General features: G+C 53.9%; 2 protein-coding genes across 2 annotated transcripts; one reads left to right on the plus strand and one right to left on the minus strand.

Moving 5' to 3' along the window:
- Nucleotides 1–1,261: 1,261 nt before the first annotated feature.
- Nucleotides 1,262–8,751, plus strand: Trnp1 (TMF1 regulated nuclear protein 1). The gene is made up of 2 exons (XM_057785538.1): nt 1,262–2,180; nt 7,884–8,751. Exon 1 carries the CDS (start codon nt 1,356–1,358, stop codon nt 2,037–2,039), a length of 684 nt encoding a protein of 227 aa, XP_057641521.1. The 5' UTR covers nt 1,262–1,355; the 3' UTR covers nt 2,040–2,180; nt 7,884–8,751.
- A 3,187-nt stretch (nt 8,752–11,938) lies between these two features.
- Nucleotides 11,939–19,089, minus strand: Tent5b (terminal nucleotidyltransferase 5B). Its single transcript, XM_057784691.1, has 2 exons — nt 18,668–19,089; nt 11,939–13,685 (listed from the first exon to the last, which is right to left on the minus strand). Exons 1-2 carry the CDS (start codon nt 18,929–18,931, stop codon nt 12,666–12,668), a joined length of 1,284 nt encoding a protein of 427 aa, XP_057640674.1. The 5' UTR covers nt 18,932–19,089; the 3' UTR covers nt 11,939–12,665.
- Nucleotides 19,090–21,897: the final 2,808 nt, after the last annotated feature.

Genomic DNA, 21,897 nt, shown 5'->3' on the forward strand with positions numbered 1-21,897 from the left:
TTCAACACCCCTTTTCTATCTGTGAGTCTTCTCTCTTCTCTGAATCGAACTCCCTCGCTCTCTCCCTTCCTCCCTCGCTGCCTCTCTGGAGACTTGTTGTCATGCCTACAGTCCGCGGTAACTCAATCAAAAGGCGCCCGTAAGCACTTAGAGAAGGTCAGGGGAAGGGAGGGACCAAGGCTTTCCTCCTCCTCTAACCAGACTTCTCTTCAGAGTCTTTGAGATTTGGGGCGCTGGCCACACTTTTGGCAGGCCCTCTGAAACCTCTGTAGTCCTTCCTAATGGGGTTCAGAGCTGCTTTCCAGCCCTCCGGACTTTGTCCCCTCCCACCCCGGACTTTGATAGCACATTCAAACAGATACAATCGGAGGCAGGGCCACTGGGGTCTGGGCCAATGCGGGAACAGCAAGTCTACTTCAGCTGCGGGGGAAAGAAATTGGGTAGAGCCAGGATGATTAAAATCCGAGATACAGAGCCGAGCGCCTGGGGGAGGAGAGGAATCCAAGTATCTCAAAGGGCTTCGACGAATGGTTGAGCTTATTCATTTCCGCCCAGACTCAGTCACTATCCCGCAATGTGACCTTGAGCACAGAGCACGTGGCTTCTTCAAAGTCTCCCCCTCCACGTAAATGGTACGGGGGAGGAATCGTGTGCAGGCAGGTGCACACACAGGCAGGCGTGGAGCTGTAAAATAATTTTGCACACCTTGGGGTTCTCTAAGGGCCCCACGAAGGCGGACCCAGCAGCAGCGGCTGTGGGGTCTGTTTTGCAAGCCAAGTGTCTTCCTGGTGGGCAACCAATCCAATCATAAGTCCATCCTTCTGTGGACGTCAGTCGTCCCTTTGCCTTAATCACCGCACAACCCCAGAATGATGGAGGAGGGCGTCCTAGCGAGCCTTGTGATCCAGGAGATCCTGAGCGCTGAGTTTTAGGCCAGGCTCTCACAGTCGTGAGGGCGGGGAAGGGGGGGCGGGGGTGACGCTCAGTCCAAATCCTCAGGGTGGAGACTGAAATGTATGACTTTTAAGCATCCCTTCGAAGTTTACCGCTGTGAGAGTCCAGACGAGGAAAGTGACCGCTACTTATCCACCCAAAATTTGGGGTGATCCCCAAATAGGGCCAACCCGGGAGAAGGACCGGGAACCTGAGGTGCTTGCGGACACGCTTCTAGGTTGAGGGCAGGGCCCGCAAGTCTCGGATTGGCTGTGCGGCCCATCGCTCCGCCCCATGTGCTATAAGTTGCGGGGCGGCGCGTGCGGCCTGGGTGTGGGTTCTGCGGCCGCCTCTCCCTTCTGTCGTGCCCAGCATCTCTCCTCCCATCGTACCGACAGCCGGGGACCGCCGCGGGGCGGGGGATGCCGGGCTGCCGCATCAGCGCCTGTGGCCCAGGGGCCCAGGAAGGGACGGCAGAACCGGGGTCCCCCCCGCCGCCACCCCGGGAGCCTCTGCCGTCCCTCCAGCCCCCGCCTCCATCGCCGACCTCGACCCCGACACCCACTCAGTCACCGCCCTTGCCCGAGGCGGCGGAGACACCCGTGGAGGGGCAGGAGCTGCAGCGCTGGCGCCAGGGTGCTAGTGGGGGTCCGGGGGGCGCGGGCCCGGCGGGAGGCTCGGGCGGGGGTGCGGGTGCGGCGGCAGGGGCGGGGGGCCGTGCGCTGGAGCTGGCCGAAGCGCGGCGGCGACTGCTGGAAGTGGAGGGCCGCCGGCGCCTGGTGTCGGAGCTGGAGAGCCGGGTGCTGCAGCTGCACCGAGTCTTCTTGGCTGCCGAGCTGCGCCTGGCGCACCGCGCCGAGAGCCTGAGTCGCCTGAGCGGCGGCGTGGCCCAGGCCGAGCTCTACCTGGCGGCGCACGGGTCGCGTCTCAAGAAGGGTGCGCGCCGCGGCCGCCGGGGTCGTCCTCCCGCGCTGCTGGCCTCGGCGCTGGGCCTGGGGAGCTGCGTACCCTGGGGTGCCGGGCGGCTGCGGCGCGGCCACTGCCCCGAGCCCGACTCGCCCTTCCGCCGCAGCCCGCCCCGCGGCCCCGCCTCCCCGCAGCGCTAACCTCAGAACCCGCGACCCCTGGGCTCCGGAGACAGGCGGAAGGACGGACGGACGGACGGGTCTGAGTGCTGGCTAGATGGACCGCGTCATCTCTGCGGAGGAGACAGGTGGGGGCCCGGGGGCCCTGAAAATGAGACTAAGGTGAGGTGTTGTTAACTGGTGCTTTCTGGGGGTACCGTGTGTCAGTGTCGAGGGGTGCAGTAGTCGGGATCTCCCATCTCTGGGGTGTCTGGCATCTGTGAGGCCCTAAGGGAGCTGTCCCTTTTTTCGTGGCTTCTCTCATGTTGGGTTAAGTGGCAGCGCTGTTGATCCCTTACAGAGCTGAACTAGTGGAGGGTGTTGGGCTTCAGGAAGGATTCGGTGGCAAACTTTAACTGGCTGGAGCCTGCTGCGATACTGTAGCATCTGCCACCTTCACCTGCGCTTGTGTGGTCTCTCCTGGGTCCCCTGGGACTGTAAGTAAAGTCCTGCCCTTGAAGCTGCTGGTTTCTACACAGCAGGGCTCCATCTCTCGGGGAGGGGAGGGAAGAGTAAGACCCCAGGATGGAAGGAGCGCTGCCTTGGGGCTGTATGATGGGATTGTCCTCCTCGGAGCCCCTTTCCCATTGGAGGAGACAGAATCCCATAGAAGTTGAAGATTTGCCCCCAGCGTGTTTAGTTAGGCCTCTTCTAGGAGACAGCTTTTCTCATATTCCTAATAATTTTGTTACCTGTGTTTGTAGCCTGGTGGAGATGATCAGAATGGGAGGTTTATCACCTGCTCAACCAGCAGCCCTCCCCAATGTACCTTTAAGATTGCTCTGTCAGGGACAGAGCCAGGTGACTCTTTAACAGCCCCAAGGGAGCAGGCATGGCATCAGCTTCCAGAAAGGCGGGCCTTAAAGGGCCAGACTGGAAATGCCACCTGCTTCTTCCTGACAAGATGCCCTTCAGGCCCCCATTCCTCTGTCCACACTCAGTGGCCTGGCCCCTGGCTTGCTTCCTGCATCTGATTGATGACAGCCCACTCGTCAGTGGTAAAGTGGGTATATCTGCCTCTCCGGAGGGCCGCGGGGGAAGCCAAAATGGGACGTAGGAGTCTTTTTCTCACTGTAAAAGCCGTGGTAGGACATTTTACTCATTTAAATCACACCTAGAGACGGGTGCTGCCTTGTGTCTCAGGAACCAGGAGCTAATTTAAAGTCCTCATTTTATAAAATGAAAAAGGGATTTCTCAAGGTCACATGCCGAGAGAGAGAGAGAGAGAGAGAGAGAGATCCCTGATCCTAGGCGCCCTTTTCATTGTGTTCCAGCTAGGGAGAGCTGACCTCTGGACCCTGTCTACAGTGACCCTGTCCCCTCTCCTAGTCACAGCTTCTCTGAATATGGTTGTCCCTCCTGTCAGACCTGAGAAGGGAGTGAAGGAGAAAGAGGAAGATGTCAGAGTCACATCAGTAATGGAGTCAAGTAGATTGTGATGGGCAGGAGTCCTCTGCTGACCCTCCCCCCATCAGGCCTTCCTCTCCACACATAACAGACTTAGCGGCTGGGTTCTCAGAAGGCCTTCATGAAGCCGCCTTAGCTGGACCACTCAGAGCTTCTGAGAAAGCCCTGGGACCAGTGTCGTGGGGACTCTGGCATGTCCTGGCTTCCCCGGATAGGGCGGACTTACTGAGCCCTCTCAGTTTATCTGGGGTGCTGAGGCCCAGAGAGCACAGGACTTCTTGGAGGTGACATTGCTGGTTGCAGCGCTGGGCTTCTGCCAGGACCACCTGATTGCTGGTCTGCAGGACGGCAGTGGCTCTGCGGCTGCTTTCAGCTAATGGCATAGAGTGCTCCCTGACATTAGTTAGGACCGTCTCTGGGGTTCACTGTAATCAGCTTTGACCTGATTTAGAGGTGGGGTGGGTGGATACAGAGAGATGACACTTGCTGGAGAAGAGTGGGTGGGCACGTGGGGGGATAGGCAGCGATGGTCCCTCCCTCTACTCCCTTCCCTTTCAGTAGCCAGGCTGCCCCCACCCAAAAAAAAGAAGTCTGGGCCAAGGCACACAGAACTCACTGACTCGAACCTCAGGTTATACAGTTAGTCTGTGTGCACCTTTCAACCAAGTGAAAGTCACCTTCTCGCCCTGCCTGAGCCCTGTATAGAGTCCCCCAGGTCTGGCTCCAGGCTCTCCTCACCCAGCAGACCCGGGTTTCCATTTATTCCCTGGGTTCCAGGAGGAACATGTACCAGACGGTCTCCACCGTGAAGGGTTTGCTCTTTAGATCTCTTCCGGGCAGCCTTCCTGGATGTCACCGTCCCAGGAGACCTAACTGGAACCCAGGTTATTTTCTAATTTTATTTTTTGAGACAGTTTGCCTTAACCTCCATAAATAGCTGAGGATGATTTTGAACTTTTTTTTTTTTCAAAACATGCCTTATTTGTGGGTGGGTGAGGGGGGGCATGCATGTACCAGAGCCCTGTGTGGAGGTCAGAGGAAAATTTGCAGGAATCCATTCTCTCTTCCACCAGGTGGGTCCCAGAGGTTGAGCTCAGGTGGTCAGGCCCGGCAGAGGCATCTTTACCTACTGAACTACCTGTCTGGTCCCAACTGTGGACTTCTGGTCTCTTGCCTCCACCTCCCAAATGATGGGGTTTTGGGTGCATACCCCACAATGCTGTGTTTATGGGTCTGGTGTTGGACCCAGGGTCTGGTCCATGCTGAGCAGGCACTCACTACCTGAGCTACACCCCCAGCCTCTGGAAGTCATGTTTTAGACTTTGGCTTATCTACTCTACCCCTCATCAGAAGCACTCTTCCCACATGACTTCCTGAACACTTTCGTTTGCTTTTGAGACAGGGTCTCACTGTGTAGCTCTGGATGAATACTTTCTTGATGGCCCTTAGTCTGCAGACTGGGCGAGTTCAGGGACCCCGGGGATCTGTGCAATGAGGACACTATGTCAACCAGTGAATCTGGGTGCTCAGTAAACAGAAGCACAAGCCCCTTTGCTTTTAGGCTGGTCCCAGCAGTTAACTTAGCATGGCCACCAGAGGGCAGTGTGGAGCTGCTTAGTGAGAGTTGGGGGCGTGGCCTGGAGCGTGTTCTGTTTCGGGTGGGTCAGTCCTCCACTAACTCCTCCGTGGTCCGGGGCTTGCTGGCTTTGGGCTGTTAGGGTCTGCGTAATAAACGGTGGCTGTTCCCGAGGCCCGTTACTGACGGAGTGGTTCTAGTGATGGCTTCTAGCGTGAGTAGGCTGGGGTTCTGCTCTGCATCCATCATCCCTGGGAGCACAACTCAAGAAGAGGTGCAGAGGGGACCCTGCCTTCAAGGAGAGATTCCAGTAGGAAAGACTTCTTGGGAAGAGGCTTCCACTGTTGACTGCCGGCACCCGAGTCAGTTCTGTATTTACTTGGTTCCGCCACCACCTAACGACCAATGTGGTTCCTAGACATTAGGCTGAAGTGACAGGTCCAGACAAAGGTGTTCCAGACCTGCAGTGGGCAGTGCCTTGTGCTGACAGCTTGATTCCTTGAGAACCAAGCACTCAGCTGCCCTGGCATCTCCGAGTTGGAGAGTCTAGGCGGGGGAGGAGGTATTTAGGAAAGCTGGGAAATTCCCAGCCTGTTTCTTCTCCCATTATTCCTTGACTACACCCTGGCCAGAGTGATGAGAGATGAGAACCCTTAGTTCTGGAATAAATGGACCACTTCCTTCACACTGGGCACTGCACTAAGCACCTATGGTTCACATTCTCTCAAACACTCAACATGCAAGGCTCTTAGCCCCATGCCCACCTATGAGTCAGAGGACTGAGGTGTGCAGATGGTCTCAAAGGTGGAAACCTGTAAGCTCAGTGGGCTAACGACAGCACCATTTTGGGGGGATTTCTGAGTTCTCATTTTTAGTGGGTCCAGTCCTGGGCGGGAGGTATGAGATGCTGCAGGGGCGGCCAAGTGTGTCTTGCACCCTGCCCCCCAGGACTGGACACACCCTTGCTGGTTGTCTGGGTTCTAGAGGTGAGTCAAGCTGACTCAACATACCTGGCTTATGGCAAGGGTGGGCCAAAGATGTTCAGGACTGGATGCACAGCACAGGACTGGATGCACAGCACAGGACTGGATGCACAGCACAGGACTGGATGCACAGCACAGGACTGGATGCACAGCACAGGACTGGATGCACAGCACAGGACTGGATGCACAGCACAGGACTGGATGCACAGCACAGGACTGGATGCACAGCACAGCTAAGGCTTGTTCCAGCTGTCTCCCCTCCCTGAAGCTCTGGGCAGGGATATTCAGTGCCAAGGGAGCAAAAAGCCTGGGTAGCAGGAGAGGAGGAGAACATGTTCTATGGCAGGCACAAGGGCTCAAAATAGAACAAAAGAAACCTGAAATCTGGTCTTGGGGTGAACTGAACTGTCTCAGCTTGGTGCAATGACTTTCCGTTTTTAATTTTTTGTTTTGGTTTTTGAGACAGAATTTCTCTGTGCAGCCTTAGAAGTTGCACTATAGACCAGGCTGACCTTCAACTCAAGAGAATCACCTGCCTCTGCCTCCTGAGTGCCAGGGTTAAAGGTGTGCATGAATACTCCTGCCTCTAAATCTTTTCCTTTTTTTTTTAAAAAAAAGATTTTTATTTTAAATTATATGTATGTGAGCCAGGCGGTGGTGGCACATGTCATTAATCCCAGCACTCAGGAGGCAGAGGCAGGTGGATCTTTTTGAGTTCGAGGCCAGCCTGGTCTACAAGAGCTATTTCCAGGACAGGCTCCAAAGCTACAGAGAAACCATCTTGAAAAAACAAAAAACAAAACAAAACAAAAAAACAACAACAACAAAAAATTATGTGTGTGTGCAGGTGCCCTTGGAGGACACAAGTGTGGGACCCCCTGAAACTGAAGTTACAGGCATTTGTAAGCTGTTTGGTGTGGGTGCTGAGAGCTGAACTTGAGACCCATACAACAGCAGGACATACTCTTAACCTCTGAGCTATCTCCCCAGCTCGAGGAACACTAGCGAAGGGCTAACATATGGGTGCAAGAAGTCCTACTGAGGGCTGTAGAGATGGCTCAGCAGTTAAGAGCATTGCCTGCTCTTCCAAAGGTCCTGAGTTCAATTCCCAGCAACCACATGGTGGCTCACAACCATCTGTAATGAGGTCTGGTGCCCTCTTCTGGCCTTCAGGCATACACACAGAAAGAATATTGCATACATAATAAATAAATATTTAAAAAAAAAAAAGAAGTCCTACTGAGTGCCTCATAGTGGGGCTCTGTGATGGTGGAACCACTCTGCCTAGGGTAGGAGACAACACAAAAGATGGATAAAGATGGGTTGTTCCACCAGAGGAACAATGCAAGCCTTGGTGACACTAGAGCAGGGGTTCTCAACCTATGGGTCTCCACTCCCACAGAGATTGCCTAAGACCATCAGAAAACACAGAGACGATCATAACAGAGGCAAAATTATAGTCGTGAAGTAGCAATGACAATAGTTTTATGGCTGGGGGTCACCACAACGTGAGGACCTGATTTAAAGGGTGCCGGGGTAGGAAGGTGGAGAGCTGCGGCTCTAGAGCATCACCATATTGGGAATCTCTGGAACAGCCCTGGGGAGCTCAGGAAGGAGAGGCGTGGGGGAGGGGCGGACTCTTCATTCCAGGAACATTCCATTCCAACTGCTCAGCCTCGTGGGGATCCCAGCCAAGGACCAGGATCCGAGGGAACCTCTGCTTCTCTGAGCCCCTTTCCATAGCAAACCCTTTGCCCTGCCTCCCTATGATAGCCCTCAAGGAAACAGCTGTGGAAGGTTTTGGGTGGGGTGGGACGCTTCTGGAAAAGGTAATTAAGGCTCTTGGCATTGTTCTTCCAGCTCCTTGGAACCTCCACTTTCTGGGTCTGGACTTCTGCATTCCACGCCTCTGGATACCGCCCTCAGGAAGACTTCCAGGATTGACTGTACCCAGTCTCAGCACCCTCCTCCCAGGAGCCCTTCCAGTGGCAAGGGACTGGGGCCTGGGAACTTGCTATACTCTGAATTGTTGCTTTCCATACACTGCGTTTAACTTTGCTTATGCAGGGGCTTGAGATGCTGTCAGTTAGCCGGGAGTGCAGCAAACATGGCCAGTGTGACAACGAGAAGGATTTCCTTTAAAGATAGACTCCTCATTCTTAAACTTCAGGTCACAGTGTAGCTGGAGCCCCTGTCACTGCAGGTCATGGTGTAGCTGGAGCCCCTGTCACTGCAGGTCACAGTGTAGCTGGAGCCCCCGTCACTGCAGGTCACAGTGTAGCTGGAGCCCCTGTCACTGCAGGTCACAGTGTAGCTGGAGCCCCTGTCACTGCAGGTCATGGTGTAACTGGAGTCCCTATTGTCACTTCTATGTCTAGGAGCCCCAGGAGGCCTATTTGAGGCAAATCACTGGTGTAGGAAACGCCCCTTTTCCTTCGGCCACTGTCCTTGTCCTCCCCATGTGAGTGAGGACATCCCTGTGGCTTCTTGCAGACAATCAGCTGCTGCCTCCTAGGGGGACACCTCTTTCTTAGGATGAGGTGGTGGCAACATCAAACTTCCGAGCAAAGTTCTCAATGCACAGGGGAAATCCATTTCTTTACGACAAGGGAAGGAGGCACATGTACTCACACACCGCCCGGAACTTAGAGGCTTCTGTATATCGACTCGGTCCCCAACTATATACACATGGGAAGAATAAAACTCAGTAATGTGAGGCTGAACCGTGCGGTGTTGTGGCTCACGTTGCAGTGTCCCTGCGCCTTCCGTCTGGTGGGTGACAGCTTCTGTTTGGTTTGGCAGTCTGGGCCTAGGGACTGGCTTACAGAGCGGTTTTCCCTTGACTTGGCTCAGAGCTGACCCTTGGCTAACAGCGGTGTGACAAGGAAGCCCAGATAGAAATACATGAGACCGAGTGACACGTGCAGAGACTGAGAGACTGTGGCAGTGGATGTCAAGGCTTGTGGTATAGTGTTGTGGGTGACTGTCCCTTGGGGGTCTCAGGAGACAGGTGCATTTAAACTGGGGAGAGTTTTTTAAAGGGGACTTTAGAAAAGGTATGGGAGCCGGGCAGTGGTGGTGCACGCCTTTAGTCCCAGCACTCAGGGAGGCAGAGGCAGGTGGATCTCTGTGAGTTCGAGGCCAGCCTGGTCTACAGAAAGAGTTCCAGGACAGTCAGAGATACACAGAGAAACCCTGTCTCCAAAAACAAACGTAGGTGTGGGATGTATCTGAGAAACTAATAAAGGGGAGCCAGAACTGGTGACACACGGCTGTAATCCCGGCACTCAGGAGACGGAGGCAGGAAGACGGGAGAATTTAAGGCTAGCCCAGGCTACACAGGAATACTCCGTCTTCAAAAAAAAAGAAAGAAAAAGAAAAAAATCAAGAAAAGAAAAAACTGGAGCTGTAACTTCAGTAATAAGGTGTTTGCCTAGAATGTGGAGGCCCTGGGTTCCAGAGAGAGCTCATGAGAATAACTCACATTGGGAGGCAAGTGTTAAAGGCCTGCTGCCATTGTGTGAGGGGTGTGAACCATGACAGCCTGGGAGGGAGGGAGAAGAGTAAAAACCCTCTCCTTTCAGGCTCCTCCTGCTGGGGCCTCAGTGTCAAGAGCAGCAGGAAACTGGGGAACAAGGGAGCCATTGATGCCGCCCAACAGCCTCCCCAGGGCCCTGAGCAGATGGGTGGATAGTGGATCCGGAGGGGCTGGCATACCATGTACCTGTCCGGGGGTGCCCACTGTGGCTCTGCCCCCCTGACTTACAATTGGTAGGAAGTGGTGGGTGGGTTGTTATTGGTACAGGTTAGAAGGTGAAGGACAGGACTCTCTCCCCTCAGCTGTCCAGATTCCGAATTCCTGCAGCCTGCACATCCTGGCATTCCTAGGTAGCCACGGGGATTTTCTCACACCCGGAAACAATGTACCACACCCATAGCTCTCAGGTGTGCTGTTGCCACGACAGGTCCCAGACAGTCACCCCAAGCCATGACTACTGGCACAGATACATCAAGAAAATGTATGTCTTGGCACACTGCTACACTCTGCCAGTCATACAGAAAATAGCCCGAGCCTTGCCACAAGTGCACAGGAGACAGGCTTGTCACCGGCATTCGTGTGCAACTACAGTGCAGGGGCGGATGCAACGTCTTGAGTCTGACAAACCTCTTCCACTGCTTCGGCCCGCGTTTTTGTCTCTAAGATGGAAAGAACACTGTTCTCTGGATTTGTTGTAAGGATGTAACTCCAGTGCTTGGACGTACCTAAGCATGGATCGGGCCTAGAATAAACCACTCGACAGCTGTGGCTGTGAACATCTGCCACCTCGTCACATCCACGCACGTGTGTGTGCCGGCTCCAGAGAGTACCCACACCCACACAGGACCGGCCAGACATCCGTAGGCACACGTGCCCTCCTTCAGACATGCCTGCCAGGGCACATGTGCATTCACAGAACACTTTCTCTAGACAGCTACATGGCTCACTCCCCAGACCTATCAGTCTTTGTTCAATCCAATACCATCTTTCCAGGAGGGGCACCTTGTGTGGATTTAAGTTCCTTGTTACACACATTTTTATGCATTGCTGACCTATGATCACACTGTTTACCTTATTAGGGTATAACTGTCACAAGGGTAGGGATCCTAAACCCAGAACCATAACAGGCGTATGGTTGAGCTCGGTGCATACACACGAAGACAGAACTGGGTTTCTCATCTGAACTAAGCATATCCAGGTGAACTCACATCCCAAGCCATTGAGCCTGCTGTGTTTACAATGTTCCCAGCTCAGGTTTAGGCTCACATGGCGATAGAATCAGGAGGTAGGAGAAGTTACGTCTCTCTGAGCACCTTAATGAGGTGGCCACAGGTGGGTGGGATAGGAGAGCCCCCCTCCCCCCGTTTCTTTCTTTTTCAAGACTGTTTCTCTGTGTAGCTTTTGGAGCCTGTCTTGGAACTCACTCTGTAGGCCAGGCTGGTCCCAAACTCAGAGGTCCACCCGCCTCTGCCTCTGGGGTGCTGGGATTAAAGTTGTGTGCCAGCCCAGTCAGGCCTGGGAGATCCTTTTCAGTTGCCTTTCCAGCCATTTAGAGCCAGGAGCAGAAGGAACTGAGGCACCTAGCCAAACCCGCAGCACAGGTGAGCACTCCCTCTGATGACCTGGGGCCTCCGCTGCTTTATTCTTTTCCACCTGACTGGAATCATCAAAGTCACCACTTCAGAGGGGCCTAATGAGGCTGAATATGTTAAAAGCTTTGCGATCCCCAGATCAAAGAGGCGGGGTAAACAGCAGGCAGCGTCCAGAAGTGAGTGATCGATGCCCTGAGGGAATAGCTCCCCAAAAGCTGGCACTGCTGGACCACTTGGCTGGCCCCAGCTGGGTTCAGAGAGACCCAGCCACTCTCTAGGGGACCTGTTTACAATAAGGTAGAGCATGCCCATGTCCACTTGCTTGGAAGACCGTACCTGGACTCTGGGGGACCCCTGCAAGTCACCTAGCCTCAGCTTTCATTCCTGTTCAGATTCACCCTGCTTGCTTCCTGGGCAGACAGAGTGGACAGACGTGCTCACCAAAGGCCAGGTTCGGGCCTCTAGGATTCCAGGGCATATACCCCTTTAACACGAGAGGCCTAGACTTGCTGAGCCAACATGGAGACCAGCCAGACTACCAGTTCACAGCTGTTAAGCTTTGGACAGGAGGGACTCGCCACAGCCGCTCCTTGGCTCCTCCTCCCACATCACAAGTCAAATAGCCTGGGGAGGTAGGGCCAACCTGTGCCACAGAGATCCTTACCCCAGGAGAAAGCATTCGGTTATGCCAGGTGTAGACACTTTTATTGGTGGGAAGAGTGCACCACAGTGGCAAGCTCAGAGGAATGGGAAAAGAGATGGGGTACGCCTCCCTCCCGCCCGCCACGTGAAAATCCAAATCCCATAACCGAGCCGTGGGGTGGGAGCAGCTGACTGCGGCAGCTTTGAACCCGGCAGCCCCCAGCATTAGTGCCCAGACAGCAGGGCTCCTGGGAGGCACAAGGGAAGGGAGAGGGTGGCACACTGGGAGGCATCCCATCCTGGCTGTTTACCTGTCCGCTGGATACCTCAGCACCTCAAGAAGGCCACATGGGTTTCAGGAGCCTGAATTCCCATCCCTCCAGAAACCCAGGGAGCTGCCTCATGCCTTAGTTTACCTTCTTAATGGTCAGCGAGGTTGGACCACCCGGCTCTGTGAGTCATTCATATAGACTCCAAAGTGAGTATTCCTGTCACGTGATGTCGTACTATAGCCAGTGTAGGAACTTCTGGGTCCTTGTGGGCTGACCCCATCTAGGCCATGGAAATCCACCCAAGGTGTCAGTACTGAGACCACCACCCCAGCTGACTTTGTCTTTTCAACAGGTTAATCTCTGTGACCCAAGTCATGCAGGTCCAGGAGCGTGGTACGATGACCAAAGGGTCCTCCTGTCAAGAACCAGACTTGGCCCATAGGAACCTCATGCAGGAAAAGTCTGGTCTGTTCAAAAGCCCAACCCTCTAGTACCAGGCCAGCTGGCACAGGCGGCCCGTGTCTGGCCACATCCTCCACACATACCTGATGATCCTGCCCCACCCCCACAAAGCTCATTCCCTTCTAGCCAGGATCAGTCAGTTGCAAGGCAGCCAGGTGGGATAGGAGTGAGCCCGGGGCAGCAGGGGCTGCATGGGGGTCACATAGTAATTAACGGTGGCTGGTACGACTCCATCAGAGCCCGGACGTCTCCAGGCCAGGGCAGCGGCGGCAGCAGGACCCTGCTCGGCTAACGCCTGGAGGGCTAGCATGGTGATAAGGTCCAGGGTCTGGCGGCGCTCGTGGCTCATGAGGCACACTGTGCTCTCGTTGACCACCTGGTGCAGTGTCACAAGGCAAGCATACCGGCGGGCTGCATCTGCTCCACCAAAGTGGGCCTCCAGGTAGCGCTCCAGAATGCGCCTCTGCTCCACCGGGTCCGGAAAGTCGATGAAGAAACGGGAACACATGTATCGCTGTAGGGCGCGAACGTCAGTGTTGGGCCTTGGCCGGAAGCCCCGCACCAGGAGGTGGCAGTACTTGAGGAGGCCGCCGCCACGGATCTCCTCAGGGCTGCGGGTGGCAATGACGCGGTGCTGCAGATGCTCCAAGGCCTCAGCAAAGTCCCCATATAGGCTCTCGCCTGTCACAGTCGGGTGGAAGTCCTCCGACATTGGTGTGCATGAGCACTGGCCAAAGAGCAGCAGCGAGTCCAGGATGATCTGGAAGGAGTCGATGCTGAATTCAAACTGGCGCCTCACGGAGTCCACGAACTTGAGTTCCACGTTCTTACCGCTCTTGTTGGACAGCGAGATGAGGCTCCAGCGGTCCAGCTCCGTGCACACTTTCACCAGCTTCTGCACATAGGCCTCCTTGAGGGTCAGGGGTGTGATCTTGGCCCGGCTCACTCCCACCGGCAGGAAGTCCAGCAGGCAAGCCAGGACCACTGTCTTGGTCAGCTGGAAGGATGCCTCACTCTGCAGGTCCATCTGGAACACCAGGTCCAGGTCCTTGTAGCCTAGGCCACTCTCGGGGTGCAGCACATGGCTGGCGGCTGAGCCGTGCAGCCGAACGCTGTGTACATGCAATCCTTGCTCTTCCAGGCTGCTGCGGACCACCTGCAGGGGTGGTGTGGGGGAGAGAAGGGTTAGGTGCCTGCGCCTCTCAGGTCTGCACCCAGGGCTTCCAGGATTAATCGCCCTACCTATCCATCCCTGCTGACCTCTTACCGGTTTCTGTGTCTTTGCAAAGTCTTGTAACTTGCAAAGCCTTGATTTGCCAATCTGGAGAAGGGCCCAGTTGAAAGGAATGACTCAGAAGAGCAATAAAAATAACAAACGCAAGCCGAGAACTTACTAAGCACTTTATATTAAAATACAACCTCACTTAATCTTCCTAATAACCTGATGAGGCAAGGTATAGTCCTGCTTCACAGGTTGGGAAACAAGCACAGAGCAGCCCGAGAGCTGTCCAAAGTCACACAGCAGGTAAATATAGAGCCGGGCATTCAATTCGGGCCTAGAGCTTTCCACCATGCTACCTGACCTTCCTAACAGGGCAAGGCAAACGCTCGGTATCGTGCCAGGCACTGTGTGATGGGCTGCACTCCCATGGCCTCACACGTGAACTCCCATGGCAATTCCTTTTTAGGACTACTGTTCCAGCCAGCCGATGAAGGCTAAGATCAGGACCCAAGTTGGCTAGATTCACAAGTCCATGTAAGTTCTTTTGAATTTTGAATTTATTTATTTAGAGACAGGGTCTCACTATGGAGCTCTCTCTGGCTGTCCTGGAACTCATTCTGTAGACCAGGCTGTCCTCGAACTCAGAGACCCACCTGCCTCTGCTTCCTGAGTGCTGGGAATAAAGGGCTGTGCCATCTCCGCCTGGCTATTTTCAGTTTTAAAAAAATTTTATTTTAATTTTATGTATATGTGTGTTTACACATGTGCTCCATCCATGGAGGCCAGAAGAGGGCTTCAAACCCTTGGAACTGGGGTTACAGGTGGTTGTGGGCCATCCTGTGGGTGCCGGGAAGAGAAGGCAATCCTCTGCAAGAGCAGCCAGTGCTCTTAACTGCTGGGCTTCTCTCCAGCCCCATTCTTTCTTCTGACTATGACACATACATTTTTTTCTTCTGCCCTCAAAAGGAGCCAGGGAAGCAAATGCTACATGGGCAGAAGCCATTCAGAAATGACAGGGCTGAGCTGGGCGTGACAGAGCAGGCCTATAATCCCAGCCACTTAGAAGGCTGAGGCAGGAGGATATGGAGGACCCCACCTGGAGCCCCAGGGTTGATGCATGGGAACCCCACAGGGAACACCTGTAAGTCTTCTGGGCATTGGCTCCTGTGGGAGAGGAGTGAAGCTGGGGGTGAATACAGACATTTGGTTTCCTGGTAACCCCAAGCCCTTCACATGGTGTCCTGAAAGTGACCAGGCAGCATTCCTGCCCTAAGTGACTCTGCAACCCCACCTCGCTGCCAAGTCAGCGCAGGCTCTGGGGCAGGTTGTTCCCCAGCCTCCCAGGGAATTACTGCGAAGAATGCAGGTAAATGCTGAGGAAGCAAGCCGCAGTGGGGCAATCTGAGGCGGGCGGCTCCCTCCAGGAAGACTTCCGGAAGGAGTTGTCATGGTAATGGGGGTGGGAAGGAAAGAACTGGCCCTCGGAACATTCAGCCAGGGGTGGGAAAGGGAGGAGTACCATGGTTAGGTATTTAGTAAGCATCAGATGCAGGGCCTCAGCAGAATCTACAGTGGGGGACGGGACCTGGGTGTGGCTCAGCTGCAGAGGGCATGCTTAACATGTGTAAAGCTCTGGGCTCCATCCCCAGCACCAAAACCTAACCCAAGTAACCAATCAACCAAACAAGAACCCTTGGGGATAGATCTTCATCTCCATGTCATAGATGGGGAAACTTAGGTTCACAGGAATGAAGTCACACCCTCGAGATCGAACCCAGGTATGGCCAATTCCAAGCCTGTCTTTTTGTTTTGCTGCTGAGTGAGGCCCGAACCGGAGGTCACGGATGCTAAGCCCACTCTCTACAGCTGGTCCCTACCCCCAGCACAGCCTACCCCCTCGCTACCACATCCAGGCCCAGGCTTCAGAAGAAGAAGAAGACTATCTATGGAGGAGGATGCCTGTAATCCCTAGCACTTGGGAGGCTGAGGCAGGAGGATCACTGAGAGTTGGAGACCAATCTGGGATATATAGCAAGACCAGGTGTCAAAATTAAACCAATTTCCCACATCTATCTATCCGTTTGTCTCTCTATATTTTGAGACAGAGTCTCAGTAGCCCAAGCCGGCTTCAAACTAGCTAAGGTTGTCTCAGAACTTCCTCTCTCCCTACCTCCATCTAGGTGACAGAATGGGCAGGTGCACCACCACACTTTTTTTTTTCAAAACGAGGATGAACCTCAAATCACTGATAGATGGTGGTGGGAAGGTGGGGGCTGGGAATGTCGTTAGCCAAACAGGGCTAGTTTTTGCAGCCAGCCTGGGGATCTTTCAATTGCACACCTTGGCAACTGCCCCCCCCCAGGTAGCCAATGAGAGGCCATCCCCCACCCTGAGACTCAGGTGAGCTGATTGAGCCTTAGTGCCAACTCCTGCTCCTCAGGTGATGCCCACTCCAGGGCATGGCATCTGGCCAGGTGAGTGAGTAGGTAGCAGTCCCTCATTATGTCCCCTGCGTCAGGGCCATGAGGCCAGCTGTGTCAGCCAACCATGGGCTGTTGTCTCTCTCCCAGGTATGAATCTTGCCGGTTTGACAGGCGGTCCCCAGATACTGCTACACCCAAGGAGTGCAGGGGCAGGGCAGCTAACAGCCTCCCAAATCAGACTTTCCAGCCTAGGAGGGGGCAGCGACTATGGCTTCCTTTCTCCTGTGCTGAGGTGCCCAATTCCCCAAACTGCTTGCTCTGTCCAGGGCTTCTGCTGAGACCTTAGGAAGACAAAGACTTGCAAAGCTTGCAGGAGCAAGCCCTCTGGCTGCAGCTGGAGAGATCCAGATTGTTTAATTCAATTCTCTGGGCCCCGAGAAAGCCATTGCCCTGTTCAAGGTCACAAAGACAGTAAGAGGCAGAGTTGAACTAGAACCTGGTCTCCAGAGCTAGATAGAGAAGGGCTCCTACAAGAAGGCGGGTCCCTTTAGCCAGGCACAAACAAGGATGGATTTTCCTAGCTGCTCAGATTGAGGCTGTAGAGAAGTCTTTGTTGGGCACAGAGGTAGAAGGCGTCCATTCTTGAACCATGAGACAACTCAGCTCTGGGAGGAGCCCAGAAAGCTCTTCCCTCCTCCCCCCACCCCTAACATCCCAACAGCTTTTAAAGCTGCTAGCTGTGGATCCCCACCAGGAGACTGGCTGCAAAGGCAGGTGAAGGCACGCGTTCCCTTGGGAGTCTGGAGCCAGAAAGGATATTGCTCAGTGGTGGAATCCACTTCCATTGCACAGATGGGGCCATGAAGCCCGGCAGAGGGAATAAGGAACAAGCCCAGACACGCGACTTCTCAGTCTAGTCCTGAAGCCTGTCACCTCTCCACTCCACAGCCCACAGTTCCCCGCTCTGGGGTGTCCCTAGTTTAGGAGACCAGACCATGAACTTGGCTCCCATTCACTCAGTCTCCCTCACACGACCAGGAGACAGAGGATGGTACCCAGTCGCATGTGTGCCCTTAGTGTCAGTTGAGATATGTGTTCCTGCAGAGGTGTGATCATGTTGAGGACCACCTTTCCGGCCCTTCATGCCTGGGGTTATGGTATTTCCTAGCAGAGTATCCTACACCATATACTCAGGACCCTGGGGCAGGAGGATTGTTTGAGTCTATAAGTTTGAGAGGAGCCCAGGCAGAACACAGGAAGACCCTATTTCAAAATAAAACAAGCCAAAATGGGTTCACTAATAATCCAGACGACGACGACAGCGGGCAAGCAAGGAATGCCTTAGCCAGCTCCACTGGGACAGCCAGTGAGTCAGCCCAGGAGAATCTGTCCCCGCCCCCTCCATCTCAATCTTTGTTCCTAGGAAGGGAGGGTAAGACCATCCCGCCGCGGCCACCCTCCCTCTCTATTGGAGGCTATAGTGTGTGGGGGGGCGATATTATGTCCAGCTTTACCTGGTTTGCATGTAAAGCCCATGATTGGCTGGAACACACAGAAAGCATCGCTAGACTTTTCTAGCCCATTATCACACTCCCTTAAGATGTAGGCGTTGAGCTTCGGAGCCAGGGGGAGTGGTGGGAAACAGTGGAACCTGTACCATCTGCTCCCGGTGAGTTCCCGGAGTCCCTGAGTCTGATCTCCACCTCATAGGGTAGCCTTAGGTAGCTGAGCGTCCCACCTGAGGTCTCAGCTAGAATGGAGGGTGAGAACTGGCATCCTCTGGAATTTCAGAATACCGGAATGCTCAGGCTAGAACCCCAAAGAGTAAGTTTGAGGTCATACAGGGTTAAGTAAAAGGGAAGATGGAGTTTGATAGAGGAAGCAGCTGCTAGAACCTTCCCCTTCCTGATCCTCAGGAGGGGGGTGGTGCTTTGGGGTCTGAACCTTGACTGGCCTTTATTTCCAGTCTTAAGGGAGGAGGAAGACCTAAAATGGAAATTTGATGCTATCTTCAGGGGTGGGGTCTCCGGTCTGGCCGAAGCACGTGGGAGGCAGGGAGTCTTCCCAAGGATTTCTGTGTTGTTTCACCTAGCCAAGGTTTCTTGAGCCAAGGGCTGTGGGAACACAAGGACAGAGTGCCCCTGGAACCCTGAGGGAGCGGGAGGTCCAAGGACGTGAAGTAGAGGAAGGAAGCTATTTTGGAATCAAACACACACATTCCTAATTGGCGGCTGCCCGTACCTTTTGCCTTTGCTTGCAGATGGGGCGATGCCCCATCTAGTACCTTCCTCATCTCCCAGCGAGGATCCTGGTGAGTGGTTCCAAGGGAATAAGGGCTCCCCAAGACTATTGACAGGAATGCTCAATGGGGTGCTAAGCTGGTAGCCCCGTCCCCGTTCCTTAGTTTCCCTAGTTGCGGAGCCAATCGTAGACTCCAGGTGTCTTGCGGCAGAGCACCGCCCCAGCCCCCTGCCCCTGCCAGCGAACCCTCACCTGCACGATCTGTCGGGGCTGCACGCTCAGCGTGGGGAAGTTGCCTCGCCCGTGAATGGGGATCGGCTCTCTCAGCAGCGCGTCCAGCCGCTTCACCTGTGGCCAACTCAGCCGGCTCTGGTGCCGTCCCAGAGGAGCCGAGGAGGCCTCTGGGTCCGGGCCGCCGCCGGCCGCCCCAGCCGTGGCCTCTACCGAGGCTGCATCCGTCCCCACCTGTCCAGCTGGCCGCTCCAGGCTCTCAGCTCCACTCTCCGACGGCATCATTCGCCCGGCCCCGGCGCCCCGACGGCAGAAACCCGGGAATGGTTAAGGCGAGGAGAGCGGTGAGAGTGGATGCGCACCGGCCGAAGCTGGGGGCGGGGTGCAGGGACCCGGCGGCGGCGGCGAGGCAAACCCAGGGGACACCTCCGACGGCGGCTAGGACTAACAGACCTTAGAGCCAGGTGGCTGGGACCCAGCTGACTCTTATAGGCCGCGGGCCGCATCCCCATTGGTCGACACAGCTGTCACACAGCGGGAGCCGCCCCGCCTCTCGTCCCACCCCTACCATTGGCCAACAGAGTTTTGCACCGGAGTGCTGCTCCCAGGGATTCTGATTGGTTGAAAGGCACGCCCCTTCCCCGCCCCCACTCTAGGGTTGAATTCCCTCCTTTGGCCTTTAAAGAACTTCTGCAGCACGTGATTGGCCCGAGCCTGCCGAGACTTGGAGGGACAGCGCCCTCCAGCGGCAGGAAGGAGGAAGGGCGGTCTCGGTAATGTAGTGTTTAACGAGGCGGCCGCTTTCTAATTTATTCCCGATTGGCCCTTCGAACCACAGCATGCCTGGCGAACATGTTCCATTTTAGGTGAGGTGAAATCTGCTCAGAGAGAGGGCGTTATTACCAATCATCACATAGCGTGTGAGTGCCCGTTATGGTCCTGATGGAGGTGTAAAAATCTAGGCAGCATCCTCTCTCCACCCTGTCTGGACTGACCCAGGGCTTTTCTCTCTCTTTACAGATCATAGAGGCTGAGACTTATTGCTACTTTTGAATATGTCCACTTTGATTTTCAGATTTTTTTTATTCTTTTTTTAATTAAAATTTCCACCTGCTCCCCGTTTCCCATTTCCCTCCCCCTCCTCCCACATATTGCCACCTCCCCCCATTGATTTTCAGATTTTAAATGTATGTGTCGTAAGAAGGAGGAGGAAGAAGAATCGTAATCGAGACATCCTGATTCATAACTGCAGCGCTTTTTCCTCTCATTCTAATGATTTGAAGGAGGGATCAGGATTTAGAAGCAGCTACTACATCCCAGTGTCTGACAGGACACAGCTTGGCCTGCCTCAGACCAGAACACACATTTCTTCTTCCCGGAAGCCAGCCCTAGCGACATGCTGTCTTTGTTTCCCTCTCCTGGAACCCCTGAGAGAAGGTACCATGTGCTTGGCCGGGTGAAGCCTGAGCAATGCCCCTGTATTCTCCCCAGTGAAGTCGATTGTTATTTTAACATTTTTTTTAACATTTATTTATTCTTTTTTTGTTATTTTATCTTATATTTGGGAGAAAGGGTCTCGTTAGCTGACCTGTAACTCACTATGCAGATCAGACTGGCCTTAAACTCAGACACCTGCTTGCCTCTGCCTTCCAAGTGCTGGAATTAAAGGCGCACACCGCCACGGTTCCTTAGATTTATTTGCTGCATGTGTGTGTGGGGGGGGGAGGTAATCCAGGAATCAAATTTAAGTTCTCAGCTTTGATGTCAAGATCTTTTACCTTCTGAGCTATTTTTGTTTGTTTGATTGATTGATTTTTTGAGACACAGTTTCTCTGTGTAGCTCTAGCTAGCCTGGAACTCTCTGTAGACCAGGCTTACCTAGAACTCACAGAGATCCATCTGCCTCTGCCTCCCAAATGCTGGAACTTAACATTTTTGCCACCATCCCCTGGCTCTCTGAGCCACCTTGACAACCCACTGTTTTTTTATATAGACTTCTGATGGACACAAAGGGATAGGTGTGACTGGATTGGTAGAGGCCTTGCCTAGCATGTATGAAGCCTTGAATTTGATCCCTGAACTATATAAACCAGGCATGCAATCCCAGCATCCCAGAGAGGGTCAGAAATTCAAGGTCATTCATATTGAGTTCTGGGTCAGCCAGGGCTACATAGTGAGCATAGTGAGACCCTGTCTCTGTTCTTTCTTCTCTCCTTCTCCCTTCCACCCTCCATCTTCTTTCTTTCTTTCTTTCTTTCTTTCTTTCTTTCTTTCTTTCTTTCTTTCTTTCTTTCTTTCTTTTTTGGATTTTTGAGACAGTTTCTCTGTGTAACCTGACTGTGCTATAACTCCCTCTATAGACCAGGCTGGCCTTGAACTATGAGACCCGCCTGCCTCTGCCTCCCGAGTGCTGGGATTAAAGGTGTGCGCCACCACCACTTGACTGAAACTAACATTTCTTAAACCTCTACTGTTCACCAAATCATATTACCTATGCGATCATTCATTCCTGAAAATATGCCTCAGCAGGTGAGATCATTTCTCTAGATATGCAGATGAGGAAACCAAGGCTCCAGATGTCAAATGATGTACCCAAAGTCAGACACCACTAATTGGCAGTATAGAGCTTGAATTCAGGCCTCCTGACTGTCTTTCCAGCCCCTCCTCTTAGAAGTTGGCACAGGTCAGAGGGTCACGCTTGGTACAGCCCTGGCACCACCCACGACACCTGTCCATCCCTTTATCCATTCTTTAGTCAACATATGTACCTAGGGGACTGACCAGGTGCCCAGTGCGAGGCTGAACCCTGGGACAGGACAGGCAAAGTCCTCCTCCTTCTAGGACTTTTGACTGTAGAGAGACAATGGAGAAAGAAACGAGATGTTTCAGATGGTGGCTAAGATAATAAAATAGGGCCACAGGAAAGAGTAACTGAAAGGAGCGTGGGGACCTGAGATGCTTGGCCAGGATCAGCTTCTTGGCGTGGTGAATCTCTTCCAGGTCCCCTCTGCCCTATCTCTCTGTGTTTGTCCCTGAATAGCCAGGGAAGCCAGAGAGATACCCGGCCACATAGTCATAGAAGCCTGAAGGCTCCAGCTAAGCAGGGCCATTGCTTGTCCCCGCCTCCGCCTTCTCAATTTATAAATAAAGTGGGGTATAGCGAGCAGGAGGGATTTGCCCCAGGTGGACCAGCGAGGCTGACAACCATTGAGGGACAAGTCCGAGTAGCGCCCCCCTTACACACTTTGCTA

Source organism: Chionomys nivalis, chromosome 11, assembly GCF_950005125.1.
Source record: "Chionomys nivalis chromosome 11, mChiNiv1.1, whole genome shotgun sequence".
NCBI lineage: Eukaryota > Metazoa > Chordata > Mammalia > Rodentia > Cricetidae > Chionomys > Chionomys nivalis.